This window comes from Canis lupus, chromosome 30, assembly GCF_003254725.2.
Source record: "Canis lupus dingo isolate Sandy chromosome 30, ASM325472v2, whole genome shotgun sequence".
Lineage (NCBI taxonomy): Eukaryota > Metazoa > Chordata > Mammalia > Carnivora > Canidae > Canis > Canis lupus.
The window spans coordinates 23000314-23028126 of record NC_064272.1 but is presented as its reverse complement, the minus strand read 5'-3'; the positions used below and the strand labels follow the sequence as shown (position 1 = coordinate 23028126).

Genomic DNA, 27813 nt, shown 5'->3' with positions numbered 1-27813 from the left:
TTAGGAATACCCAATTAAGGCCCACAGGCACATTTACTTCAAATCAGGGTAGGAGGGCTGTGTGCATGTGTGTGTGCATGCGTATTGTGAAGGCTGACCACATGTTAATAAAACTCCCTACCTCTATCACCAACACCTCTGATTTGTTACTCTTTCCCACAGACCCTCATTTCAAAAGGATTTCTGCTTTAAACCACATTTATGAAGAAATAATTCATCTTCCCACTGAAAAATGTATCAAAGATGAGTAACTGCCAATTAAAACTAATAATCAAAACGAGATAACCATAGCTATGAATTATAGTAAAGCAATAGGATACTTTATTATGAGTCCTTGTTGACTTCTCAGGGGAAATATATGCTGTTAGAATATTTGAAAAATTCACAAGAAGAACAGTTTGAAGATTCTTATTATTGTTTTCAACCCCCCTAGAGGCCCAGTGAATTGGCCAGAGCAGGCATTGAACAGGACAGCTAAGAACCTTCTAGAGCTCACTCAGGCATGTAGTCACCTTCTCCTTTTGCCTCCTCGTGTCCTGACAGGGCCTTGTTTGCCACCCAAACTCTTGTTCCCCCTCTGTGATCTCAAAAATTGTTGTCCTCATTCCCCTTAGCAAAATAGGAAATCCTGCTCGATCTTCACATACTCCATGAGGAGAAATGAGAATGCATACTCTCCACTCTTTCTCGGAAAAGGTTCTTCATGTTTGCTACAGCTGCTCTTAATTATATCTCAGAGGTCTTGTAACACGGTAATTTCATAGTTATTGTATTTTTAAAGTGCATTCTCCTTGATAAAAACCACCGCAGTAAGAATTTAAAAAATAATAAAGTTACCCGCTTTTCCTAAAAAATAATAAAGCATAGGCAGATAGGACAAGATCAGAATCTGCCCTGCACTAATGCAACATAAAAGAACAGTTTAAAAAGGACAAGGTACATTATCTCATTCTGGGGGGAGTGAAGGCAATGAATTAAGACCACAACAAAACGAAACTGAAAAATTGCTAAATGAAGCTCTGAGTGGGGAAAATGAAAAATCAATGAAGGAACGGAGGGAAAAAGGTACATTTGTCATCTTCATGATGCTTGATTGGGTTTGTAGAAATTCATTTCCAATTAATGTGTCTTGTGGCATTCAGCCAGGCTAGATATGAACAGGGCACCTATTTTAATCAATTTTTTCTATTAAGTTTGAAGTAATATATAATAATAGAACGATACCATCCAAAAGGATCAGTTGAAACTGGCTTCTGAGGTAGAATAATCCAATTTGGTTTGATTTCTATCTTGTATTAAAGATAACCCAACTTCTCTTTAAGGAGAGGAATAGCACCCCGCTTCTTCCAGGTGCCTAAACATGACAGGGTCGTGTAAACATTCCGGAAGGATGAATAAACTGGCTTTCCAACCAGAGGGTGGAATAATGTGCCACTGGGAAGGAAGACAGAGGGGTGCCCTGGGTCCCAGGCCGGTTGCTGGCTTTGCTCACTAACCTCCAGAACAACCCTAGCAGTGGTTCTCCCCGCCAGAGGAGGAGACTGAGCCTCCTAGAGTTTCGTCACCTGGCATTCCCGCAGCGGTCACCTGGGATCACCTGTGCATCAGGCCCAGTGTTGGACGCTGGGAGCACAGCAGGCAGCCAGGAAGACCTGCTCTCCACCTGCACGGATCTCACATCCCGGGGAGGAGGACAGGCAGCAGAAAAAGGCCCAAGTCAGTTCAATAAAGGGACAGGCACATCCCCCGAGGCAGGATGCACCTGCTGATTGCCAAGGGCGTGAGGGAGGGGTGACCGGCTCATCCCAACTTGCCTGGGGCTGCCCAGGCTTTAGCACTGGAGTCCCCGGGCCAGGAGCTTCTCATCCACAGGCACACCAGGACAGCTTGTCACCCGAGTTGGAGGCTGGCGGGGCTGCGATCTCAACCTCCATCTCCCTGACATCGGGCCCCTGGCCCTTCCTCTCAGCACCCTGACGTTCAGAGGCTTGCTTCTGCCCTCCCGGGGATGATGACCTATCACGGCAACATGGCCCGGGAAGCAGGCAAGGCTGGAGGAACAGGTTGGCCAGTATCTTCCTTTTCTTTCTTTCTTTTTTTTTTTTTTTAAAGGATTTATTTACTTACTTGAACAAGAGAGAGAGACAGAGACAGAGAGAGACAGAAACAATATGAGAATGAGGAGGGCAGAGGGAGAAGCAGGCTCCCAGCTGAGCAGGAAGCCCCATGTGGGGCTTGATCCCAGAATCCTGGGACCATGACCTGAGCTGAAGGTAGACACTTAACCGACTGAGATGCCCAGGCACCTCGTATCTTCCTTTTCAAAGCCTTTGTAGGGGCTGGAAGTCTCCCGACTGTTCTTTTTCCCTCTGACTGTAGAGGAGGAAGGTGGGAGGGAGAAGATACTCTAAGGTCTCTATCCCCACGCTTTCCACCACAGCTGCACTACCATGTACCAAAGACCCTACATGGAACAGGAATACCCAGGGAGGGAGCCATTTCAGGCTAACGTAAGATGGGACACATGGCAATGTCCAGCTCCACATGTAGGACATGGCTGGCACTTCAACAATGGTGGTTTTTAAGATGTTCCTAAGGTTCAAGGGTTCTGGAGGGTGGACACTCACCTGCACCGGCCCAGGTTCCCCTGGGAGCCTCCAAGCTGCCCTTGCGGCTTCTCTCCCCTCCCATTTGCCCGGCTCCCTCCTGCCAGGGGGCATCACTCTGGGGTCAAGTCCAACCAGTCAGAACTCACCACTACGGAATGTGGAGCAGGGTAACACAGGACATTTTCTCAGTGTGATGCTGAGTGGGTGCGAACCCACAACTGCTCTCAACCTCATTTCCAGCCTCCTCTACAAGCCAGTCAAACTAGACTGATAGCTCCCTGAACCCACCCTAAACTTTCTGGTCTCCATGTTTTTGTTTTCTCTTGGTTTGTTGTTGTTATTCTATATTTTGTCTGGCATGTCTTTTTCCACCCATTAAGTCCCTGCCTAGAAAAATCCAATCCATCCTGCAAGACCTGGTCAATCATCACTTCCTCTCTAAGGCTGTGCACCCACACCAGCATTAGTGAACGCTTATGGGTTCTGTGCTAAGCCCCAGCGCGCATTTCATCAGCCAAGCCTTACAACAGCCTCTGAAGCAGGGACTATGATGATCGTCCTCATTTTGTTGATACAGGAACTGAATGTTGGAGAATTGCTCAAGATCTAAAGCCTTGTTAAGAGAGGAGCAGGATGCAAAGCCAGATGCAATTTACTCAAAGCCTATGAACCTAATCACTACCCTCTCCAGCCTCTCTGCCCAAGCACACAGCTCATACCCCTGCTGAATACTTGTCATAGTTGACCAGAGTTCTAACAAGTTTTAGTGTCAACCAGAAGGTCTTTTGAGGGCAAGAACTCCTATCTATTTTTGCATTTGGTCCATAAAAGGCGCTTTTAAAATGTTTTTTGGCTGACCCATCAGGGCGGGAGAAGAGGAACATTTAAAGATAGTGGCACAAGGGAAAGAATGCTAGCTTGATAAGGGTGCCATGAAAAGAATTAGTGGGGCAAGGATGGAATATTCAGGAAATGCTGTTAGGGAAACAGACTTTCCGTGAATTAAAAAAAAAAAAAAAGAAAGAAAAATGCAACCCTGTTCACCCTGTATAGACAAAAATAAATTCCACATGGATTATTCTTTATTTGTTCAACAAATATTTATTGAGCGCCTATGATATGCCAGTGACTGTTCCAGATGTTAGGAGTAGAGCCAAGAGCAAAACAGGAAAAAAGTCACTGCCCTCACGGAGCTTACATTCTAGTGGAGGCAAACAGAAAATAAGTTAAGTAAGCAAAACAGGTAAACGTAGTATATATTATAGGATGCTAAGATGCTAAGTGCTACAGAGAAAAAGAGTAAGAAAGAGGATAAAGGGTATGAGTGTGGCGGGAGTTATAATCCAAGACATAAAGATGAAAAAACTCTAAAACCATCGCAAAAATATCCTATGGCAACAAACAAGACACACAACACAATACCAACGGATTGATAAGTTTATACCAAAATTTAAAATGTGTGCATTATACAAGAGACCATAAACAAACAAAAAACATTAGCTGGGAGAAGATAACAGCATCCACACACTTTTTGACAAATGATCAATATTGGTAGTATCCAGAGTTCCGACAAACCAGCAGGAGAAAAGATAACCAGGAAAGCGAAGATAAGATAGGAACAGCTGATTCAGGATAGGGCGGAAGCGGGTGGAAGCCTGAATGGCCAACAAGCTAATGAAAAGATGCTCAGCGGCACCCACAGTGATGAGCAGTAATCAAGCTGAAGCAAGTGAAAATTAAAACAAAAGAGATACTATCTCACAACTCGCTAAAATTATGGTGCAACAGTGCCAAGAAGTGATGAGGATGTGGGGAAATCCACCCTCCCAGTGGGTGGAACTGTACGCACACTCCGGAGACCCACTGGGCAGTGTCTAGTGAAGGGGAGACTGCCAACCCAAGGCCCTGGCATGGCCCTACTTCCTCCAGCCATGCTCCATAACTACAGAAGCAAAGAGAGTGTTTGGCATGGTTTGTCAAGGAATAAAAATCTGGGAATAAGCTAAATACCTATCAACAGGACACATTACAGTACATTAATACAAGAAAGTATTAGAGAGCCATTAAAATAAATAATGTAGACCTATATGTAACAACATCAAAAACAAAACTGGGGAAAAGAGTAAGTTGAATAATACATACAATAATATCTACTTATATATTATAAATAAGGATGTACATACATTTTGAAACACATAAATTGAACTAAATACTGATAATAAATACATAGGTATGTAGTAAAAGCATCAAAATACAGCCCAGATGGAGACACCAAATTGCTTCTGAAGAGGGAGGGAGGAAGGAGGAAAAAGATCAGAGAAGTAAAAGGAACCTCTTCTTTGTAATGTTTTCTTTTACTCGGACAAAATCTGAAATATGCCAAAATGTTAACATTTGGTCACTTCTAGAGGAGAGTAGCTGGGTCTTTGTTCTCACCATTCTCTATAATTTTCTATGTTTAAATTTTTTTCCAGTTACAAATGCATGCAAAAATAAGAATGAACACTGACTTTGGAGTCAAAGATCTTGTGGCCCTAGCACCATCATCATGTGCTGAGAGACTGCCAGTGGCTTATTTTTTAAGACTGTGTTTCAGTTTCCTGTGCCAAAAAATTGTGCTAATAATACTCCCCATAGAGGATGAATGTGGGATGTTAGGTCTAGATGCATGGCCCTGAAGCATGAGAAACATTCAGTGGCTGGTAGTTACTTGGAACAGGAGTGCAGCAGCCTCACAAGCTCTCTGGGCAGAATATGGGCACCCAGGTCTCTGAGAAATATTTTACAGCCAATTACAAACAATCTCAAGAAAGAGAAAGTGCATTCAATGACATTACAAAGAAAAGACCTCCCTTGAAAGGACGGTTTGTATCACGAGTATATTAGTCAGCATGTGTCATAAAATAAACCTGCAATATTTACGTAATGTATAGGAGGGGGGTAAAAAGGTCCACACACACAGTGAACCCTTTGATACCTTCTAAAAACTTCCCAGTTTAGAAAAGGTATCTAAGATTTTAAAATTAAGAAATGAATAATATGTTGAACATGAGAACTTGAAACTAACATTTTTATTTACTCCAAATAAATCCTGCCTCAAACTTCTGAGTAGCGCCAGATGTGAGTGGCCAAGGGATAAAACAACAGCCTTGAGCATCCAAGGGTTCCTTCCCCATCCACCACCTTGCCGATGTAGGGTACAAGGATCTGAATGAAAGACCAAAGACAAATACTGACAGGAAACCATTTACCTGCCCACTTTGCCATGGAGAAGTGGGAGTAGAGAGCCACCCATCACCTAAGTGACACCCAGCCCCTAAATGAAGTCCCTCCGTCAGCCCAGTGTACTGGCTGATTAAGGCGATCCCACCCACCGACTATTACTACCACTGCTGCTCCTGCTACTCGTCTGTCTTCAGGGGCGCTGTTAAGTGCTGATGACCTACCAGCACCTGTGGCTTGTCTCAAGATCTCTATAAAAATAAAGCAGGCGTGAAGTATTTCACTTCACTATATTTGGATCAAATATATTTCACTTTTCCTTGGATAGACTTCTCCTTTCCGTGAAGTTAGTTAACTGCCTATGCAAGCAGAGTGCCCATGGGCATGAAAAGCAAACCAAACCCTGCTTACACAAAGAGAATGCTACATTGACCTGGGCTTTCGGTCTCCATTCAGAGAGGACATCCTCAGGGCCACCTCCCATATGCAAATATAACCAAAGGACATGGACACGAGGCTGCTTCCGTATTACGTGGGGCGTGATCTGGTGGGGTGCGCTTCCTTCCTGGAGCACTGGAGTTCTTCGAGCCCGCCTCCCAACGTTAGCAGGTGTCCAAGGCAGCTTTTCCACAAGTGAGGCTTCCATTTCCCAAGATCTTAGAACCAGCCTCCACCTGGCACCTCCTGAATTATTTTTTAGTATTTTCATTGCAGTTCTTTGATGTCTAGGAACCCAAGTTTCTACAAATATTCTTTGAGTTCTCTGGACTCTGCAGTGTGAGGCTGGACAAGTCGAGGTGACAGTGTGTGGTATTTTCACAAACGAGAGCCCTATGTGGTCAAATCTGCCTTTCCACAACATGTCCTTCCTGTTCTGTTCGTCGGCTCATCACAGACACATGCCACCTCTTCCCAGCAGAGTTCAAGTATTCTTCTAATCACGAACAATAAAAGGAACTGCTTCCAACCCAGGCTACCATCTTATCATCTTCCAAAGAACCGGAGACTAAATCTGGAGAAGAGCTCGTGTGACATGATCTGGAAACAGTTCAATTGAGTGGATTAGGGGGTGTGGGCTCAGTGCTATGGCTCCGTTCCCCAACCCCCATTTGGCTAAATTATGAGTGACAGAAGTTACTCTGCATCACCTAAACCCAGGGCATTTGGCAAAAATGTACTTTTGTGCAGTATGTTTCAGCACAACACACGAGAGATAGTTTCAAAATGAACCGAGTGCTAACAAGCGGCTGCTCCATTTAAAATGGAAGATTCTTGGGATGGAGAGAACATAAACATTTTTTAATTGCTTTATGTGCAAATATTCTACTCAAGAGACTGGTGGCTGGGATGGAACAGAGCGCAGAGCAGAGCAGAGGGAAGCATACCCAAAGATTCCATTTGGCCCCTAAGACTCCCAAAGTGCAGAAGGGCAGCTCTGTGTATCCATCAAGAAATCAACTCAGCTACTTTTGCTTTTTATTCATTTAACCTGACTTTGGGGATATACAGGAATCCATCCACCAGTAATAATAACAGCAGCTTGTGTTTCTTGCGTATTTCCTATGCTCCAATTAATATAAGTATTTTATATCATCTCATTTATATTTTTATATCATCTCATTTAACTCTAACCCAAAAAATCCTCTTGGGTAGATACTGTTATTTAACCCCATTTCACAAATAAGAAAACTAACTGTATGAAGGTTCCACAGCAAGTAAATGCAGGTCTGATTCTCAAGTCCTTGCTCATATCCATTGTCTATGCCACCTTCCATTGTGTAACCGTCAAGGTCTCTAACTGCACTTCTCCCAAGTCTCTAACTGCAGGGGTGCCTGCAAATTCAGAGCCTAGGAGGTAAGGTCTCAGGACTTGAAGAGAAGAGAAGCCCTGCTTTGCTGACTGGCTCAAGATGATCCAGAAACCAGAAACTCAAATCTCAATTCTCAGAAGAGTTAGTTACTCTTCACCTATTCTCTCCAATCTAGGTTGTTTTCAAAAAAACAAAAACAAAACAAAACAACCCATGGCATTATGAAAACTTCTCTCTCAAAAAAAGAGAAGAAGAAGAAGAAGAAGAAGAAGAAGAAGAAGAAGAAGAAGAAGAAGAAGAAGAAGAAGGAGGAGGAGGAGGAGGAGGAGGAGGAGGAGGAGGAGGAGGAGGAGGAGGAGGAGGAGGAGGAGGAGGAGGGATGGTAACTAAATACGTTCAAACTCATTTCTGAAGAACTGCAGAAATGTTTTGCCTCATTTTGGACTTGAGAAGCGACCACTGTGAATACTGTTGTTTCAGCAAGGTGGTGTGCTCTCTAAGGGGTGCAGGGGGACCACAAATAAGGTCTTCTGTGCAGACAGAGGGAATATAAACCAAGGTGAGGCCAGACGCCTGCACCCACAAGCACAGAGGGAAGGGGATCCAGGAGAACCCCTTCGGGTCCCTTTGTTAGGGGCAGGTTCTCAGCTTCCAAGGACAGCGGGCAGAAAGGATTCCATCACTTGTCTGTCTAGTAGCTATTTAACAAGTGTGCGTCATCTACCACTTGGGAACATCTCTCTAGATGCATCTGGGGAGCCTCCAGGAAGTTTATCTGCATCCCACCAGGCCAGTCTGGCATTAGGAGTAAGCTGTCGCAGCATCCTCTCTTGATGGGGCTGCTAGATCCCCAACAAGACCAGATGGTCACACACTCGGACCGGCTGTCCCATGTTCATGCTCACGGCCTTGCTCAGCAGTCTCCGTGGCACTCTTCCCGTGAGCCACTTCCACTCCAAGTTCACTACCAGCTTTCCACCTCAGGCACCGCAGCTTGTGAAGGAGGCTGGCTGGATATACTAACACATGGAAACCCCGCATGGAGACCCAAGCCACTGCTCTAGAAATTCGGAGCACAGCTTCTCCATCCTGGCTGCATACTGGAATCTCGTGCAGCTTTAAAAAAAAACAACCCCAAACCCCTGCACTCCCCAGAGCCTTCCTCCCACCGCCATCTGCCAGGTTTGGCGTGTTTTAAGGCTCCCCAAGTGATTCTAATGTGCAGCCTGAGCAGAGCAGCACTAATGAGAAAATCAATTCCTTCCACCTTTGCACTCATTAAACATCTAAATCACAGAGCGGGACAAGCGGGAGTGGAAGGGCGTTACGCAAAAGAGAAGTGTAGAGCCAGAACACCTCCGCTACACCCCCGTGAGATACTTCCTGTTGGAAGAACCACTTCACCCATCCCGACCACAGGACTACAGAGGGAAGTGAGGAGGAGGAGGAGGATGGGGAGGGGGAGGAGGAGGAGGAGATGATGAAACGAAAGCACTCCTAGGGTTGAAGAGGGAGGAGGTCAAGGAGCTCTCTCTGAAATTACTATGTAGTCAGCTGAATAATACCACTGCCTACTGGCAAAAATATAAGTACCCCCCCCTCCCATTTCTGAGGGCAAATAAGAATTTGGTTTTTTTTTTCCTCCAGGTAATTTCCTCCTCGGTAGGAAAGCTGCTTTGGTTGGCAGGGCCTGGCCATGGTGAGAGCAGGTAAGGAGGTATGAACAAGCCTGCTGAGAAGAGAGGACACGTAAAGATGTGCCCAGACACCACTGCTCTAGCGTCAGGCTCTGCTCAGCCTTTTGCTCCTCTCCATCTCTGGGTTCCTCGAAAGGCAAGCTAAAGATGCAATTGGACTCAAGACAAAGGACCTCCAATCCCAATGAAACTTTTCAACAGAAGAAAGAAGCCCATGCGCAAGAATGACTCTGGAAAGGCAGGTCACACCGGATGGTAAGATCTGAGAAGGCAGGACCACACCTGCCCCAGGCACAGAGAAGTACTGCTGCTTATCTCCTGAACCCACAAATCAGTGAGTTTCCCCACAAGTGCTTTTTTTTTTTTAGTCCCTCTATATTTTCTGGTAAACCCTCAGAATTGTCTAGAAGGATCATAGATGGGCTGATTTTATTTTTTTGTCAGAACCAGAACCAGTTAGAAGAATTAGTGATGGGAGTGAGGTAGCCAACCCTTGATGTCCACCACAAAAGGAGATGTAATTTTAGCGTGCCTGGGTGGCATAGTCAGTTAAGTGTCCGATTCTTGGTTTTAGCTAAAGTCTGATCTCAAGGTCATGCGATTGAGCCCCGCGTTGGGCTATGCACTCAGCACAGGCTCTGCTTGTGGATTCTCTCTCTCCCTTTACCCCTTACCTGACCCCACATGCCACGTGTGCACTCTCTCTCTCACTCTAAAAAAATAAATCTGGGACGCCTGGGTGGCTCGGAGGTTGGGCATCTGCCTTCAGCCCAAGGCGTGATCCTGGGGTCCTGGGATCGAGTCCCACATCAGGCTTCCTGCGTGGAGCCTGCTTCTCCCTCTGCCTGTGTCTCTGCCTCTCTCTTAAAAAATAAAATCTTAAAAAAAATATAAAAAAATAAATCTTTTTCTAAAAGGAGGATATAATTCAGTAGAAAGATCTAGCCTGCTGGGGATATGTGGTTCCACATGTCACAAAAGACACTGTGTATTAAATTTGACCCCGTAAGACATATACCAGTCCTTCATTCAAAAGGGTCATCCTGCCTTGATCTGTCATTAGCCCATCTTACATGCACAAGGCCTTACTGACATATACCATCCCACATAGGAAAATCAAGTCCTTATTGGGCCAAGGACTGCAAAACTGAGGCCAGATAGTTTTTATTCATTAAATTAATAATAATAATAATAATAATAATATAGAAATTATATCCTACTAAAACTGCAAGGAAATACATGGCTAAACATTCAAGGATTCCAAGAAACCCAGTAACACCCTTTTTCAGTGTTGAGCTGAAAAAAGAAGCCCATCGTTTCAGTAAGCTAAGCTTCTTCATAGACATTATGGCTAAAATGACACCAGCGGTGGTTGGAGGCTGGATCCCCACCCTTGGGAAACGTGAAGCTAGCACACAGACAGGCTTTCAGACTTCAAGTGAGGAAAGCAAAACTGTCCCTAACGTCTGCTACACATGAAGTTTGCCTCTTTTTCTAGGTCAAGTTTCTCTCAATGTCTGGACAGCTTGGGATGCCTGGGTGGCTCAGTGGTTGAGTGTTTGCCCTTGGCTCAGAGCGTGATCCCGGGCTTCTCCCTCTGCCTATGCTTCTCTCTCTCTCTCTCTCTCTCTCTCTCTCTCTCATGAATGGATAAAAATCTTAAAAAAAAAAAAAAGTCTGGACAACTTGAATTCACAGATAAAAATAAACTCCTCTTTTAAAGTCAGAGGAGGGAAGATCCCTGGGTGGCTCGGCGGTTTAGCGCCGCCTTCAGCCCAGGGCGTGATCCTGGAGACCCAAGATCAAGTCCCACGTCAGGCTCCCTGCATGGAGCCTGCTTCTCCCTCTGTGCTGCCCCCCTCTGTGTGTGTGTCTCTCTCATGAGTAAATAAATAAAATCTTAAAAAAAATAAAGTCAAAGGTTATGAATTTGTTAATTGCACTTATTATGCAAAGTAATGCTAATGCTGAGATCGCACAGCCTAGTAAAAAGCAAAGCATTCTTTATATAAGGAGCTTCCAGCTCAACTCCTGGATCATGAGGGATGGACCTGTAAGGAAGGACTAAGTACCTCCCCAAGGCAGTCAGTGTTAGAAATGTTTTCTTCATGTGAAATGAAAAGCTGAAATTCACCTCTTTCCAAGTGCCACCCAGTGGCTCTGGCCTGGTTGTGCATGCAACACTAAGCAAGAATGCATTCTGAGATGTGAATTTAGCTCTCATGCCTCTCCTTGGCCACATCTTCCCCAAGTCCTTCGGCCATTCCCTGTATCACTAGAGCTCTCAACTTTCCAACCTGACTCTGCTCTTCTAAATGTGTACATCTGTCAATGTCCCTTTTCCATGTTTCTAACTTCAAAAAAAAAAAAAAAACTATTCATATCAATGGCTGCAGCAATTGAGATTTTAAACCGTCCTTTTGTGGTGTATGTTAACATGGAATACTGGGCAAACACATCAATTCTTACTACCTGATTGAGGTAGTGGCTTAAATTTTGAATAAAAAAATAGAAGTCTCTTTTTTTTTTCCAGAATCCATGCACTGTTGAAACCCAGCTGGCCCCTAGGTGGTGCTCACTCCGACGACAGCACCCTAAATTTCAGCCTCTGATTTCCTTCTGAGGACTGTGTCTTCTAGACCACACCATCAGGATTTAGAGAAGCTTATTTGGGAGATATTAAGTCACAGGTAGAAAAGTGAGACATGGACAGTGATCTTTATCTGCTTTCCTATTTTCATGTATCAATTTTTCCCTACTCCCTTCAAATTGGTATATCCGTTATATTCCAGAAGTTAGAAGACAGAATCCTAAACCACTTGAAGGAAGTATCTCTTCCTTTGAGGAAGTATCTCTGATTTTGGTACCAATCTTAAACTCTTTTTTTTTAAATATTTTATTTATTTATGAGAGACACAGAGAGAGAGAGGCAGAGACAGGCAGAGGGAGAAGCAGGTTCCATGCAGGGAGCCCGATGCAGGACTCGATCCTCGATCCTGGGTCTCCAGGGTCAGGCCCTGGGCTGAAGGCGGCGCTAAACCGCTGAGCCACCAGGGCTGCCCCCCAATCTTAAACTCTTACAGAGAGTAACTGAAACAGAAGCCAACCGGTATAAGGCTTTCTTTGTTCACTTGTTCTCTAAGATAAAACCTAAGAGCAATGTACATCACCTCCCTGTGGTGGGCTGGGAGAAATGTAGTGCATGTGGGGAAACGGGTAGCCTTGCCCCAGACTTCCTGTGAAATTCAGAAGCAGAAAAGCTATGACCTAACAGCCAGAGTTCCCTGAGATACTAAGTGTGATGATGATGATAATGATGATGATGATGATGATGATGATGATGATATGTTTTCCCTTGGGAAACACACTCCTGACACCTAGCTAGTGTTGATAATGGAGCAGGATCTATCCATCCCTACTGCTCCTGCCTGGGTGTGCAATGGGAGTGCAGAGGGGCCCCTCGTTCTTCTGTTCTTCTCCCTGAGACTCACAGATGAGCCAATGTAAGACTTACAGGATTCCACACAGTATGACTGGATTTCTAGTTTAGGTGACAGAGTTCACCTAATGTATGTGTTTATCCTACAAGAGAAAAAAGTATCCCTCCAACCTCACAATCCCCTGACGTTAACCTCACTCCACTAATATTGCCAACATCTTAGAGATTAATAAAATAGGTATCTTTTTTAATCTTCTTTTTGTCATGTGTGTGATTTATTAGTAGACAGGCTTTTAATTTTAATAATTAACTAATAAAATAGATAACCCTTCAGAGTAGTGCTTAATATAAGGAAAATGTTTTGTTTTGTTTTTTGTTTTTCCACTGCCAGAGGTTCAATTAAAGTTCTTCCGCAGAAATATAAATGTTCAACTTACCTGTTTTTTTTCCATTTAGAAAACAAACGCATAAGCTATGAGCATATAGTAAACATAGAACTTGGTCTAACATTCCACAGACAGATGGAGACCGAAAAGATGAGGGAAGAAGGGAGAGGAGGAGGGAGGAGACAGGAGCATGGGAAGAGACACCTGTCCACCGAGGAAGAAAAGATGGAGCGGTCCCTGGGGAGAAAAGCAGCCAGGTGCAAGGAGGTGCAGAGACCTGAGCTAAAGGAAACTTTTCTCGCCAGACCCTCACGACCCCTGAGCTGTAGGCACTCCTTTGGAGGAACTGCTGCCTCTGAAAGCGAGTGAGTTCATGCACTGTGCTTCCCAGCCTTCTTCACTGGAACCCTGTGATCTGATTAGAGGGATAATCACCAGCCCACGGGTGGGGATTAGGAGATTTCCCTCTGGGCCATGAAGATCGTGGCTTGAGTACGTTAACTTGGGAGCCATGGAAAACTGACCTGAGAGTCAGATCTGGCTCTAGGGCTGAAACGTCACCACAACAGGCAGCAATCCCAGCCCATGACCTTCCACGGGGGCTTACCTCCTCAACCATCTGCTTGACTTTCTTCTGCTGGCAATGCACCATGTCATCTAAGTGTCTGATCCGTTCACGGAGGCTGGCAGATGCCTCTTCCAGCTGCTGATACCTAACACAGAGAGAAGAGCAAGCTGTAGAGTCCTCAACCAAAGCAGCAGTACCAGCACAGAGTCACGGCTGAAGGGAACAGTGCCACAACTCCACCTTCTTCTCTGTGTCTCTGGGGCGGATTAACTATCGATGGACCACCCCACTGCAGGAGGAACACAGGACTTTTCTGCAAGCTCCCACTTGGAAGGCTTACCCTGTATAAGGACAATGACTCTACTTTCCAGGGACTGAAACCGAAGTTTTTTGGCACCACTTAGAGAATGAGGGGCTCTCTATTCTGGAGTTAGTACAACATCATGCTATATATGCTTTATAGGCAAAAGGCCTTGGAGTGGAAAACGGAGGAGAGGAGTCTAGTACCACAACACAATACAATATCCGAAATCAAGTGGCCAAGTGCTGGGAAGTGTGGAACTGTAGCTGTCTACACATCATTTACTTGGGGAAACCGGAAAGCATGTTGAAAGAGAAGGTCCTCTCCACATCAAAAGAGACTGGGCTGCTTTCCGAGGCATTTCATAATTTTGTCTTAAAATGATACAAACTACCCTCTAACTCTGCTTGGTTCAGCGAAACCAAAGGAACCAGAAGACGGGCTCTTTGGAGCCACTGGAATGGAGCACTGGGCGCAGGGTCTGGTGGTCAGCTAACCACTCCTGCCAGGTACCCCCCTCAGCGCTACGTTAAAGTCTACAGAAGACTGCAAAGTTTGAATTTGTGGAGAGGAAGGAAAACAGACATTTTTCAACACATACCACAGGGCAGGCAGCAAGCCCCCTAACCCCCTCACAATGAATGACCCAGTGAGATGGGCACTGCCCTCGTCGCCGTGACCCCCTCCCCCACTTTAAAAAGAAATCTTGGATTGCAGATAAGCAAGGAATCTCAGTGAGGTTAAGTAACTTGCTCAAATTGCTCAAATCATCCCAACCTTGTTTTCCTTCACCAGAGGGCCATGCATGATCTCTCTGCCCTCTGATTTCTAGCAGAGACCATGTACTGCTCCAGCATTTTCCATGCAAGGCTTTCTATGCCCGTAGCTAGGGTACAAGGTAAGGTTTGAGTAAACAATGTTTGGAAATAAACAAAAAAAAAGGGCATTTTAAAATTAGTTTCCATCGCAATGTTATTAGTCACAGCTAATGAGTCTTCTCATCAACAAGGTGCATCCTGTGGACTTGAAGGTCACAGAGAACATTTATAGACTGAACTTCTGCACCCGAGGCAGTCTGCAGTGTGTTCCCCACACTATCCAGCAGCCATGGGCTCCAAGATGTGGCTGTGAGCTCCTAAAGAAACCGACCCCGTAGTGGAAGCTCCCAGCCCAATACTTAATTTGTAGAAGTCTGTAACAGTGATGACCAAATAAAGGAAAATGCAAGGACCTGGCATGCTCATAAAAACACAGCATGTCCACCGTCTAAGTCCACTATAAACTAAAGGGCATGCATCTTACCTTTCCTTGTCAGAATCGGTTATTTCCACTGACATTTCTGTTTCATGCTCCAGAAGCTGTAGCTGCAGCTGATGGCGTTCCTAAAATAAACACCGATATCTGAATCATCGGGTCCCCAGCTGGACAGAGAATGTATATAGAGTAATTCCAGCACTAGTGGGTTCAAGCCTACAGAATTCCCAGCGGGGTTTATGCATCCACCCACCAAAGTCCAAACAAAGCTCAAAAATGCCAAATCTTTTGGTGTGCATTTACAGATATATTTATGAATAAGATACAAAGATCCTGGATAAAGCCATCCAAGATTTCTTTTTACTGGACACCTGGGTGGCTCAGTTGGTTAAGTGGCCAACTGTTGGGCTCAAGTCATGATCTCAGAGTCATGAGACTGAACCCCTTGTCAGGGCTCCGTGCTCAGCAGGGAGTCTGCCTGAGGATTCTCTCTCTCTCTGCCCCTCCCCCTGCTCTTGTGCACGTGCTAATAAAAATAAATAAATCTTTAATAAATAAATAAGTATCCCTCCAACTTCGGTTCGGGTACCTTGTGGGAATTTATAGTTCTAAGAAATGAAAATCCATACTCTTAAGTCAGGAGCCTGTGATACTGCAAAATTCTTGATTATTTTCTGCATTATCAAGAAAAGAACCTCTAGAATTTGGAAAATATCCACATTCACCCAGTAACCTGGTGGTATTTACACAGGTATGTTTACTTGTAAAAGTGTACTGTGACAGAATAATGGGTGATCCCCCACTGCTGTCCACATCCTGATCCTTGAAACCTGTGAATATGTTGCCTTACACAGAAAAAGGACCTTTGCAGATGGGATTAAGTTAAGGGTCTTAAAAATGGGGGAATGATCCTGGATTATCCAGCTGGGCCCTTCTGGAAGGAGGAAGAAGTTGTTAGAGCCAGAGAAAGACAAAGACTGGAAAATGCTACACTGCTGGCTTTGAAGCTGCAGAGCCCTAAGTCAAGGAATGCGGGCAGCATCTAGAAGTTAGAAAGGCCTAGCAAACAGACTCCCCTCTAGAGCTTCCAAAAGGAACCCAGCCCTGCCGACACCTTGATTTTAGCACCCCTGATCTCCAGGGCTATAAGAGAATAAATTGGTGATGTTTTAAGCCACTAACAGTGGTAATTTGTTACAGCAGCAATGGAAAACTAGCACATATATCAAGCTGTGCATTAAGATTTGTACCCTCTGTTAAATATGCAAATTTAAAAATCTATCCAAAAAAAGTAATAGACGAATATGGACAATTATTTCTTTGGACAAAGTGGAAAACGTTAATAAAAGCATAGCAGCCATCATAACCAAAACTGCTCTAGAAATACATTACAGACGTTGGTGTCATAGATTTCCTTAAAATTAAATTTATCAAACCCCGTTCACTAAATTGGGAGGAGATGATTTTACTTTAGGCCCTAAGTACCGCTGTGCCTCTTCATTATTCTCAGAAATTCTCCCAACACACTCTTTAAAAGCAAACCTTTAGGGATGTCTAGGTGGCTCAGCGGTTCAGCGCCTGCCTTTGGCCCAGGGTGTGATCCTGGAGTCCCGGGATCGAGTCCCGTATTGGGCTCCCTGCATGGAGCCTGCTTCTCCCTCTGCCTGTGTTTCTGCCTCTCACTCTCTCTCTCTCATGAATAAATAAACAATAAACTCTTAAAAAAAAAAAAGGCAAACCTCTGAAAATCTCTCATAACTTCTGAAGCTATAAGCAGTGGTGTCCAAGAAACAGACCAAAGAGACAGGAGAACAGTCAACCCTGACAGGAAGAGTGTATTATCGCTGATGGATTTAGGAAGATCAACTTTTAGTGGGATTTTGTTTTTGTTTTTAAATCTCTCCAGAAAGACACAGTCTTACTGCCCACCTGGGCAGAATGCTCCCCCTGTTCTCACTCCATTTGCTGCTGCTGGAAGTTTGTATCAGCCCTGAAATAACCACGATGGACCTTTCACAAGTGAGCCCCCACTACCCCCGACCCCCGCCGTGGCTGACTCCAGGAACAAAAGTTGTCAGAGAGTAGGGCAAGGCCTAACTTCCAGCACACTTTAAGTGTTCAATTTTTTTTCTAAATTGAAGCACAACAAATCTTTAGTGTACACTACCCAATAATTTCTTACATTTGTACATGCCTATGAAACCACCGCCCAAGCACAGAATATCACCTTTTCTGCAGCAGGGTCCCTGATAGATCACACTCCTTAAAAGATTTTTTACCAATCAGGAAAAAAGAGGTGTTCTGAAAATCCAAAAATAGGCGCAAGCAGGATACGACACTGCCACAGTTCGTGCCTGCGGACATGCTGTTCGCATAGTGTGTGAGACATCTGGCACAATTCCTGCTCTGAACGAGGTATCCCCAAGGGAGAAGGAGCAGTAAATTGGAATACCTAATCCTAGCTAAATAAAGCCAGCATATCTCTAGCCTAAATGGAAAAAGAAGATTTAGAGAAATGACAATACATTTTCATTCACTACAGAAAAAGCCGACAGGGCCTGGGGAACATTGTGTGTCACATCAGTGCCGGCAGGGAAGGCTGGCCTTACCACCTCCCTGGCCTCTCACCCATCACCTCTTACACAGGCTCCACGTGGGAATCAGCAGGGGAAAAAATTCTACTTTCAGAATCCCAAGGGTACAAACAAGCTAAGCTATTAAAAAGAAAAAAAAAAAAAAAGCCTAGCCCAAAAAAGCTGACTCCAGGGGCAGACACTGACATAAGTCTAACAAAGTAAAAATCAGAGCCACACATTTTTGAGTCTCTACTACATGCCAGGCACGGTGCTTAGCACTTTGTGGGGACGTTTTTCGTTTACTGCTCACGAAGCCCTAAGAATTATTATTACTAGCATTTACAGAAGAGAAAACTCTGTTTGGAAGACTCAAGTAACTGCCCACAACTAGAAAGAGAGGCAAGTTTTAAACCCTAGGTCCATCTGATTCTAAAACCTGTATGTTTAGCCACCACGTGGGCAGTCTCCATAAGGTGGCTTCCTGCCCCAACCAGGCTGCCCACTCACTTGGCACCTGTACGTGGCAGGAAAATCTGTCACCCGCAGGGAGCATTTACCAAACCAGTACCTTCTGCTGTTGCAGGGCAGGGGGAATGGGGGAGAAAGCTCATCTAAAGTTCCAGAAAATGCCATCATTGCCCAATCTTCACTACAACCACCTCCAACCAATCCTGATGTTAAACATGCCACTTTGCTCTCTTCTTTAAAGATTTTATTTATCCATGAGAAACACAGAGAGAGAGACAGAGACACAGGCAGAGGGAAAAGCAGGCTCCCTCTGGGGAGCCTAATATGGGACTCGATCCCAGGATCCCAGGATCACGACCTGAGCCAAAGGCAACTCAACCACTGAACTACCCAGGCGCCCCTGCCCTCTTCTTTTCAATAAAAGAGAGGATTCTGTTTTCCCAAGGAAGAGAGCTGAAGTTGTAGCAGACTCACTTTGTTCATATCGCTCCCAGATAAAGACATTACCTAAGGCGGGAGCCCCCAAAGCTCCGCAGCTCCAGAGCACTGGCTTTAATGCCACTCCCGCCCTGGTTACACCGCACCTCATCAGGGCACCATAGAGGAGCCTATGTTGTGGACACGAGAGGGAAGGAGATCTCTCAGAATCACTGGAAGCCCAGGAGCTGGCCATGCACACATTGTCCTTCCTCCTGGCTCATCACCAGCCAGGGGGTGGTCAGCATGAGCTACAGGGTATTCATGTCACAGTCCTGGCAGGTGGCCGCTGTTCAGCGGAACCACATGCTGCTGAGAACCATGCACAGCATTACCCCTAAACGAACACCCTTCCCCCAGAAGTCAGCGGTCACCTGCTAAAGGTCACCTTGCCTTTTTCCTCCTTCCTGCTTTTTCTTTTTCCTCTCTCCCACCCCTTCTTCCTATTGTCCACATTCTCTCTAATTTCTGCTTCCTCCCTTGCTCTTGACTGGCTTCCTTATCTTGATGTGGGAACGAGGAGTTATGGGCAGATGGCGTTAGGCAGGGAAAGATAAGGGAAAGGCCCCAGAGTCAGGCTCCTTCCCATCCCAAGAAAACAGAAATATGACAGCAAAAACAGAAAAAGTAAACCGGGCTCCCTAGCTCCAAAATGTTAGGGAGTATCCCCCTTTAATGGCTACTAAGTAATCACAGAAATCCCAGATGTAGAGAAATATTATGGAGCAGGTATTAGCCAGAGAGAAGGGAACCCCTTGTTTGGGCTCATGATATTTACAAAACACATCTTGTTTGTTATTATGATAGTTACAAATCCACCACCTTTGCTCTAAATGTCCGCCCTGATACGGACAAAGAATTTACCAAGTTCCCTGGTCAGTTTCCCATAAAAGACAGACCATAAAAGTCCTCAGTGGCAACCCTGTTCCCACAGGTTCCCAACCCTGTCCCCCAGAGGGACCCCTTTCCCTTTGAGAGCTTTCTCTGTATCTCTGCTTAATAAACTTCTATCGCTTTGCTCACTCTGTTGTCCAAAAGATTGTCTCTGACTCTGTGATACAAGAACCAAGCTCTCCTATATCAATCTCAGCTGAGCTCCGGCCTTCCCCAGGCTACCCAGACCCATAGAAAACACAGGTCCTCCACTCTGCTGACAGATGTGGTGGGTCAGAGAAAAGCCAACCTTTCAGACACCTGCCCAACAAACGCTTGCTCAGGATACCGATACGATATTTAGTATATCCTATCCCTATAAGGCTTGGTTGCTCAGTGAGTCCATGAATTTCATGCTTGGGACCCCAGTGAAACGATGCTAAAACATTTTTATAAATTACTATGTATGGGACGTTTTTTAAAGCATCAAAATAGGGGCAGCCAAGGTGGCTCAGCACTTGAGGGCTGCCTTTGGCCCAGGGCGTGATCCTGGAGACCTGGGATGGAGTCCCACATCGGGCTCCCTGCATGGAGCCTGCTTCTCCCTCTGCCTGTGTCTCTGCCCCTCTCTCTCTCCCTCTCTCTCTCTCTCTCTCTCATAAAGAAATAAAATCTTAAAAAAAAAAATAAAGCATCAAAATAGTGGCACCTGGGTGGCTCAGCAGTTGAGTGTCTGCCTTCTGCTCAGGGCGTGATCCCGGGGTCCAGGGATTGAGTCCTGCATCGGGCTCCCCATAGGGAGCCTGCTTTTCCCTCTGCCTGTGTCTCTGCCTCTCTGTGTCTCTCATGAATACCTAAATAAATAATCTTTTTTTTTTTTTTTAAAAAAAGCACCAAAACAGTTACTATAGGAAAGATGAGAACTTTGTCAGACCTTCTCATACTCCATTTTATGGCTTTGTTGTTTCCTGCTGAAATCACAAATTAGAGGGATGAGCAAGACGGGTGCCGAAGGCTCCTTGCACCTTTGCGGGCCTGCCAGGACTGCAGGGATGTGGAGAGTCTGGGCCCAGAGCAGTGTTTGTTACCTTTTCCATGCGCTCAATCAGCCTGTCCAGCTCTCCAATCCTCTGGTCCTTCTCCACTAGGCTGATCTCCGCTGCTTCCATCTTTTTATTGGCTTCTTCAATAGCTTTCAGAAAACTTTTGGTTTCTTCCTGCAAAGGAAACACACTCTGTTCTCAGCACAGGCGTGGAGTCCCTAGGCTGCTAATGAGGGTCCAAATAGCGCTGGCCTTGCTAAATCGTGACATCTCTCTAAAAACATACTCTTGGGGCTGAGAAGTGTCATGAACTCAGATCATGAACTCAACTCCCATGATTCGAGTTCTCACCTGCAAATAAAGAAACGTCGTGTGGCTTTTTAATGGGCCTAGTTATTTTTTCTCCTCTCCCCACCCCCCGAGTCCTTATATCTAAAAAACAAGCCCGCAAATGTTATTTCTCCCTTGACTGGATGCTCAAAGTGTCAGTGTATTTGCCAATAATATAAAGGTAAGTAGGGCCACATCTGGAACTGAATGCAGAATGCCTCTACCCTTCTCCCATACTGCAAAGCACCAAGTCGGTCAGCCATTCAGCACATCTATAGAGCTTTAAGAACACAAGAGAAGGCAGCCAAGGACTCCCTGCCTCCAATGATCTTACACTCGCTCCTACCAAAGCCGGGATGTGAGATGTACAGGTGAGGTCTAGAATGCCACAGCGAAGAGCGGAGAGAGAACATGGGCTTCCCAAAGACACAGGACACTTCTAATGAATGGCAAAGACTTATTCAGAGATGGTGGCATTTTCAGGGCTTTGCACGTTCTTGGGAAGGCGCAGGGACAGGGAAGGAGGGCATTTCAGGTAAAGAAGAGCAAATGGAGGAAGAAAGGGCACAGCTGCATGGAAGCCTGGGATCTGCTGGAAGACTGGCAAATGGCAAATCTAGCCAGAGAAAAGGAGGTACTTAGAGGCAGAGACTGGTGGTTATCTGGAGCAAGGAGGGGGGCATGAATGAGGGCGGGAAGGAGAAGTAGGGGGATGAGCGAGCAAATGAATAAACCTTGACCTTCACTCATGTTAGAGAAAGCAGACTCCCCTCCAAGCAGAAACCCTGCTACTACCTAAACCTCACCAACGTTCATGGACCACACGCTCCCCAGTTCTTCGTGGGCAGCTAGGGCATACACACCAGCAGAGCCTCCTTCTCGGCATTGTGCTTCTGCTGCTGCTCCTGCAGCCTTTCCTCATACTGGCTGTACAGCTTCCTGGTCATCTCTCTCATCACCTCGGCATTGGCTTCCTGGGAGGATTCCACCTACAGAGACATTCATTTCAGAGCTCTGGCTTTTGCAGGTTCCAGGGAACCAGCACCTGCCACGCAGTGGTGAACCCACCAACCAGGCTTCTTCTGCGGAGACGGGAGACCAAAGCAGCAGGAACTAAGGGGAGGAGGATGGTGGGAAGAAGGAGAGGGGAGTAGAGGTGTAGAGAAAGAGAAAGCAGGACTTCACACTCTGTTACCAGGATAAGGACCCTCCACATGAGGTAATTTTTCAAAAAGACAGAAATGTACCTAAGCATCAGCCCTGTCCCCCAATTTAGCCACTTTTAAGTTGAATTTTTAAAATTAAAAGGTCTATCTGTTTAAGAAAAGAAGGAGTAAGTGATGAAAAGGGGGGACAGCCCCAGTGGCTCAGCAGTTTAGCACCACCTTCAGGCCAGGGCGTGATCCTGGAGACCCAGTATCGAGTCCCACGTCAGGCTCCCTGCATGGAGCCTGCTTCTCCCTCTGCCTGTGTCTCTGCCTCTCTCTCTCTCTCTCTCTCTCTCTCTTATAAATAAATAAAATCTTTAAAAAGAGACGAAAGGGGATATTACAGGTACCGATATTCTATTTCTGGATATATTATTTTGTAGATTTGACTCTGAATCAAATAAATCGTTTATCTGTTACCAAAAAATTAAATTTCAAGAAATTACCTCCCAAGACCATTCAATGGGAAAAGGATAGTCTTTTTAACAAACAGTGCTGGGACAAATGGATAGTCACACCCAAAAGAACATTAGACACCTAATGTTCTTACTTTACCAAAAAGTAAGCCAAAATAGATCAAAGGTTTAAATGTAAAAGACAAAACTATAAAACTCCTCTAAGTAAACATAAGATGAATCTTTGCAACCTTTGGTGAGGCAATAGTTTCTCAGATATGATACCAAAAGCATACATGAGAAAAGATAAACAGAAAGACCTTATCAGTATTCAATATTAAAACTTCTGGGCTTCAAGGATGCCATCAACGAACGTGAAAAGGCAACCCAGAGAGTGGGAGAAAAGATCTGCAAATCACATATCTGATAACTTGTGCCCAAAATATATAAAGATTTTTTACAATTCAATAATATCCAATTTTAAAATGGGTGAAGGATCTGATAGATGTCTTCTTTGGGAAGATATACCGACCTATTAAGCACAAGAAATATGCTCAATATCATCACTTATCGGGGAACACAAAACCACAAAGAGATACCACTTCACACTCCTGGGATGGCCATGAGCAATGAGGCAGTAACAAAGTGTCGGTGAGGATATGAGACCTCAGAATCCTCTCACACTGCTGGGGGGAATGTAAAATGGTGTGGGCATATTTCTGCATTACCTTTCATACTATGGCTCCCCTCCTGCCGCACCCCACCATGTGTATACATTATTTTAAAATCTTGTTATGTCACAGAAGCGGGGAGGCCTTTGAAGACAAGTTGCCCACATGGAGTTAAAGCTGTCCTATTAATCACACTGGCCAAACAGTACCTAGGAGAGACTTCAGTTCAGCTCATAGAAGAAATCTGGACTCAGCCTTTCCACATGTTTGTGCTTTCCTAAATACCGCATTTAGAAACATTCCCACCTGGTCTGGGGACACTAAGCCAGGACCTCCCAGTGCCTCCCTGGGCCCCAGCTCAAGAGAAAAGAAAAAGCAGATGGGTGAGCAGGACTCAGGTTGGAGGTGGCTGGTACTCCCTTTCTGCCCACGCCCTATCCTTGCCTTTGAACCTCATGCCATTGATTTTATGCTGCAGAAGGTCTGTGTCCCGTCCTTCCAGCTTATTGCTTTTTCCAGAGAGCTGAGCTCTGTGTGTGTGATGTGTGAGCTCTGGATAAAGGAAGTATACTTCAAACTCCATGGGGTACATGACATTTATTTCTAAGATCCAACAAAAGTCTCTGTTGGTGCTAATCAACTTTCTCATCACTAGAGAGGTTCTGGTGTAAGCAGCCACAAAATGGAATATCCTGAGCAGTGATTATCATCAGCTGAGAGACACACAATGTGTCCTGCACTCCATTTCCATGGCAAACAGAGACTTCTAGAAAGGGCTATGTCCCTCCTGTCCCTCATTGGCCCACTCAACCACTGCCCAGCATCCTCGGTCACCCACGGATCTTCTTCCTGCATGCCCTTGATAATAAACAGCCCTTATTACCTTCCAGCAGGCTCTTTATTATCAAACCAGAAATACCTTGAGACATCAGAGAAAATCTCAACAGTGAAGTCTTCTGAAGTCCCAGACCTGTGGGCAACCCCCCGCCCTCTCAGTATGTGACAGTGGTGCCGTGATGACTGTCTCAGCAGCCCTTAACGCCACTGGGGCCAGGGCAGAAGTTCCCACTCAGGGTATTTGTGGTGCATCCCAATCTGAACTGGGAATAGTGAACATAGATGCCCCCTCGGTGCCTTGAAGCCAAGCCCTATGGAGTTGGCCACAAAAAGTATGGGAAATGCCAACCAAGAAAACAGAAGAAAGGAGATGGATTTGTTAATGATGGGAAGAGAGAGAAGGAAAGGGAAAGAAGAGAAGGGTCAGGGGGAAATCCGCGGTCTCCTACTTTACCTTCATCTTCAACAGCTGATTTTCAACTTGCGCTACCTCCAACTGCCTCTGCTTTTCCCGCAGCTGGCCCATGGATGCTTCATAGGTCTGCTGCAGATCTCGGATTTGATCCTTAATGTTGCTATTTTCCAGAGTAACATCCACGAGGGTTTTCTAGTGGCATAAAAAGAAATCAAAACCAGATCTGGTGATGTGAGAAAACATGGCCAGAGTCATGCACCGGGACATCCCTTTGCCATTAACCATTGGGAGAGATGTCAAGCAGCTGCAAGCCAGGAGGCTGGTATCTGGGGGGCTGAGGGCCCCCCACCATGGGCAAGTGGTCTAAGGTTCTGTAGTTGGCTGGGCCAGCAAGCCTCCACATCACACCCCACAGCCTCTGCCCACACCACCTGCCCCTGCTCAGGATGGATGGAGATGGATAAAAATGGAGTCTTTCCAGGAAAAGTGGAATAATGCATCATTTCATGTAAGAAAAATTATGTTTTGAAAATAGTAAGGATAGAACAAATCCCATTTTGAAGAGGAAAATGTATAGGCATCGGTTCAAACGTGTTTATGTAGAGACAAGTTTTCAGAAGACTGGGATGAATTTCATCAAGATCCAAATAATGGTTATCTCTATGTGGTAAGACTATGGAGGATATTTATTTCCTTCCCTGTGTTTTCTGTATCTTTCAAATTCCTACAACAAAATCAAAAAATAAAAACATACGTTTTGTAGAATGGAGATAGTCCCCTTTTTCCTTAAAGGGGCTGTCCCTTCTGTACTTGTGAAACCACCTACCAGGACAGCCACAGCACAGCTCAGGTTCTGATGGTGCCAGCAAACGCTTCCCCTTCCCCTACCAGGCAGAGAACTGTGGCAATGAAGAAGTACCAGGGAACAGAGTCTGGTGACTCAGACAAGTGCCTGACAAGCAAAAAATCCTGTTGATTATTGCTCCAGGCCATCCACTGGAGCAAGAATGATTAAATTAGGGACACCTACGTGGCTCAGTGGTTGAGCATCTGCCTTTGATTCAGGTTGTGATCCCAGGGTCCTGGGATCGAGTCCTGCATCGCGCTCCTCACAGGGAGCCTGCTTCTCCCTCTGCCTATGTCTCTGTCTCTCTGTCTCTCTCATGAGGAACAATAAATAAAATCTTTTTAAAAAGTTATTGTTAGGGGCAGCCCCGGTGGCGCAGCGGTTTAGCGCCGCCTGCAGCCCGGGGCATGATCCTGGAGACCCTGGATCGAGTCCCACATCGGGCTCCCTGCGTGGAGCCTGCTTCTCCCTCTGCCTGTGTCTCTGCCTCTCTCTCCCTCTGTGTCTCTCTCATGAGTGGATAAATAAAACCTAAAAAAAAAAAATAAAAAAAATAAAAAGTTATTGTTAAAAAGAAGATGGAGGGATCCCTGGGTGGCGCAGCGGTTTGGCGCCTGCCTTTGGCCCAGGGCGCGATCCTGGAGACCCGGGATCGAATCCCACGTCGGGCTCCCGGTGCATGGAGCCTGCTTCTCCTTCTGCCTATGTCTCTGCCTCTCTCTCTCTCTCTCTCTCTCTCTGTGTGTGTGTGTGACTATCATAAATAAATAAAAATTAAAAAAATAAATAAATAAATAAAAAGAAGATGGAAAAGGAGAAAAGAAAAGCACCATATCACAGCCAGGAAATTCAAGTGAATCTGAAGATTGTTGGCTTCTTACTTCTGCAAGGCTCTGACCTCTCCCCTTGCCCAAACTATCCCATTTTCATTATTATTGACAGACCAGAACCTTGGTTTGATTTCACAGGCTGTCAGAAGTGTAAGGAACTGCTGAGATGATCCCCAGTCCCCCTGTTTTATGGATAAACAAGCTGAAGCCAGCAGAAAAAAACGACTTGAACAAGGTGTCTGGCTAGCAGTAGAGCCAGGACTAGAACCCTGGGTCCAGATGTAGGTTCATGAGCACAAGAGTTCTATCTGTAGAGCCAGTGGGCCTTGGAGAGGGAGTGATTGGGCCAGGTGGTTTCTAAAGCCCTTTGCAGCTCAAATATCTTCTGATTCTGTGCTTCCAAATGGCTTCTGTGTTTTTGTTAATGTCTATTTACCTCCATCAAAAATCCTTTCTCCTGATTCAAGTAGGTTTAGGAATCAGAGGCATTTTATCTACAGTGAAGGCTAAGGACTTGAGGAAGCTTCAAAGACTAATCCTCTACAAAGAGGATATAGGCATTAGAACATGTGTCCAACCCCAGGGTTTCCAAATCTAACTGAAAGTCGAACGTGACTTGGGGAGGTGGTAGATGGTACACACAACCCAGTCCCCGGTGGTAAGAATTCCAGGTTATGGAAGCCATTCTCTGTATGAATGAGGAGTTAACCATGTAGAACCCAAAGCATTAAATCATACCAATATTAACTGGCATTAAGCAAGAGTGATGGGGAGAAGCAAAGGGCGAAGCAGATTCCCTACTGAGCAGGGAGCCCGATGCGGAGCTCGATCCCATGACTCTGGGATCATGACTTGAGCCAAAGGCAGATGCTTAACCAACTCAGCCACCCAGGTGCCCCTTAACATAATTTTTAATCTTTTCATTATAAAGCTCCTCTGTCTGCCCCAGGCCAAGACACTGGACTGTAACTAGGAACCAGTCAGATACCTGGGTTATGGCTGACCCTATTCTGATGGCTGACCTCACTGCCTGGAGCACCAGCGGGATGGCAGGTCAGAAGTACAGGTGGGGAAGAGAACCCAGAAAATCAGTGCCCATACCAACCAGGTCTGCACTTAGGTGAGGTACAGCATCTCCTACTGTTTGGCCAGGAGCGAAAAGATGCCCAAGAGAGAAGGAAAGGGAGCCTTGCCAAGCTCCCTTGATGGCAGAAGAAAGGGAAAACCACACCAGACCCAGAGCAGGGCCAGGCCTGGGGCCAGGGGAAAACCAGCATGCACTAAGAAGGATCAGGAAAGGGGTGAGGCTCCAAGACCCCACCAGAAATGGCCTCCCAGCCAAATCCCAACACGATGCCTGCCCAGGCCCGCTGCTGTATCTAGCTTTGTGGTTGGCACTACTGCCCTCACAGCTGTGACCAGAGAAAACCAGGCTCATGGGGAAGTGGAGGATTTCAACATGAAAATTTATCTGTTATTTGTATAGAACTGGGAAGGACACATAATAGCTGCAGCACCCTTTAGGGAAGGGAAAAAAAATAAGAGCCAAATGGATT

General features: G+C 45.5%; 1 protein-coding gene and 1 long non-coding RNA gene across 4 annotated transcripts in view; one reads left to right on the top strand and one right to left on the bottom strand.

Moving 5' to 3' along the window:
* Positions 1–27813, bottom strand: part of LOC112675864 (myocardial zonula adherens protein) — an 88852-nt gene that overhangs the window by 28486 nt on the left and 32553 nt on the right. For all 3 annotated transcript variants that reach the window (XM_025472666.3, XM_025472667.3, XM_049104298.1), the window contains exons 6-10: positions 24620–24772; positions 21918–22043; positions 20770–20898; positions 15336–15415; positions 13772–13877 (exon numbers count right to left, since the gene is read on the bottom strand). In XM_025472666.3, coding sequence (XP_025328451.1) covers positions 13772–13877; positions 15336–15415; positions 20770–20898; positions 21918–22043; positions 24620–24772 — 594 coding nt within the window. The remainder of the gene's footprint in view (positions 1–13771; positions 13878–15335; positions 15416–20769; positions 20899–21917; positions 22044–24619; positions 24773–27813) is intronic.
* LOC125754061 (uncharacterized) lies at positions 9101–20325 on the top strand. The gene is made up of 2 exons (XR_007407332.1): positions 9101–9673; positions 13296–20325. It is a non-coding gene; the product is annotated as an uncharacterized LOC125754061 (long non-coding RNA).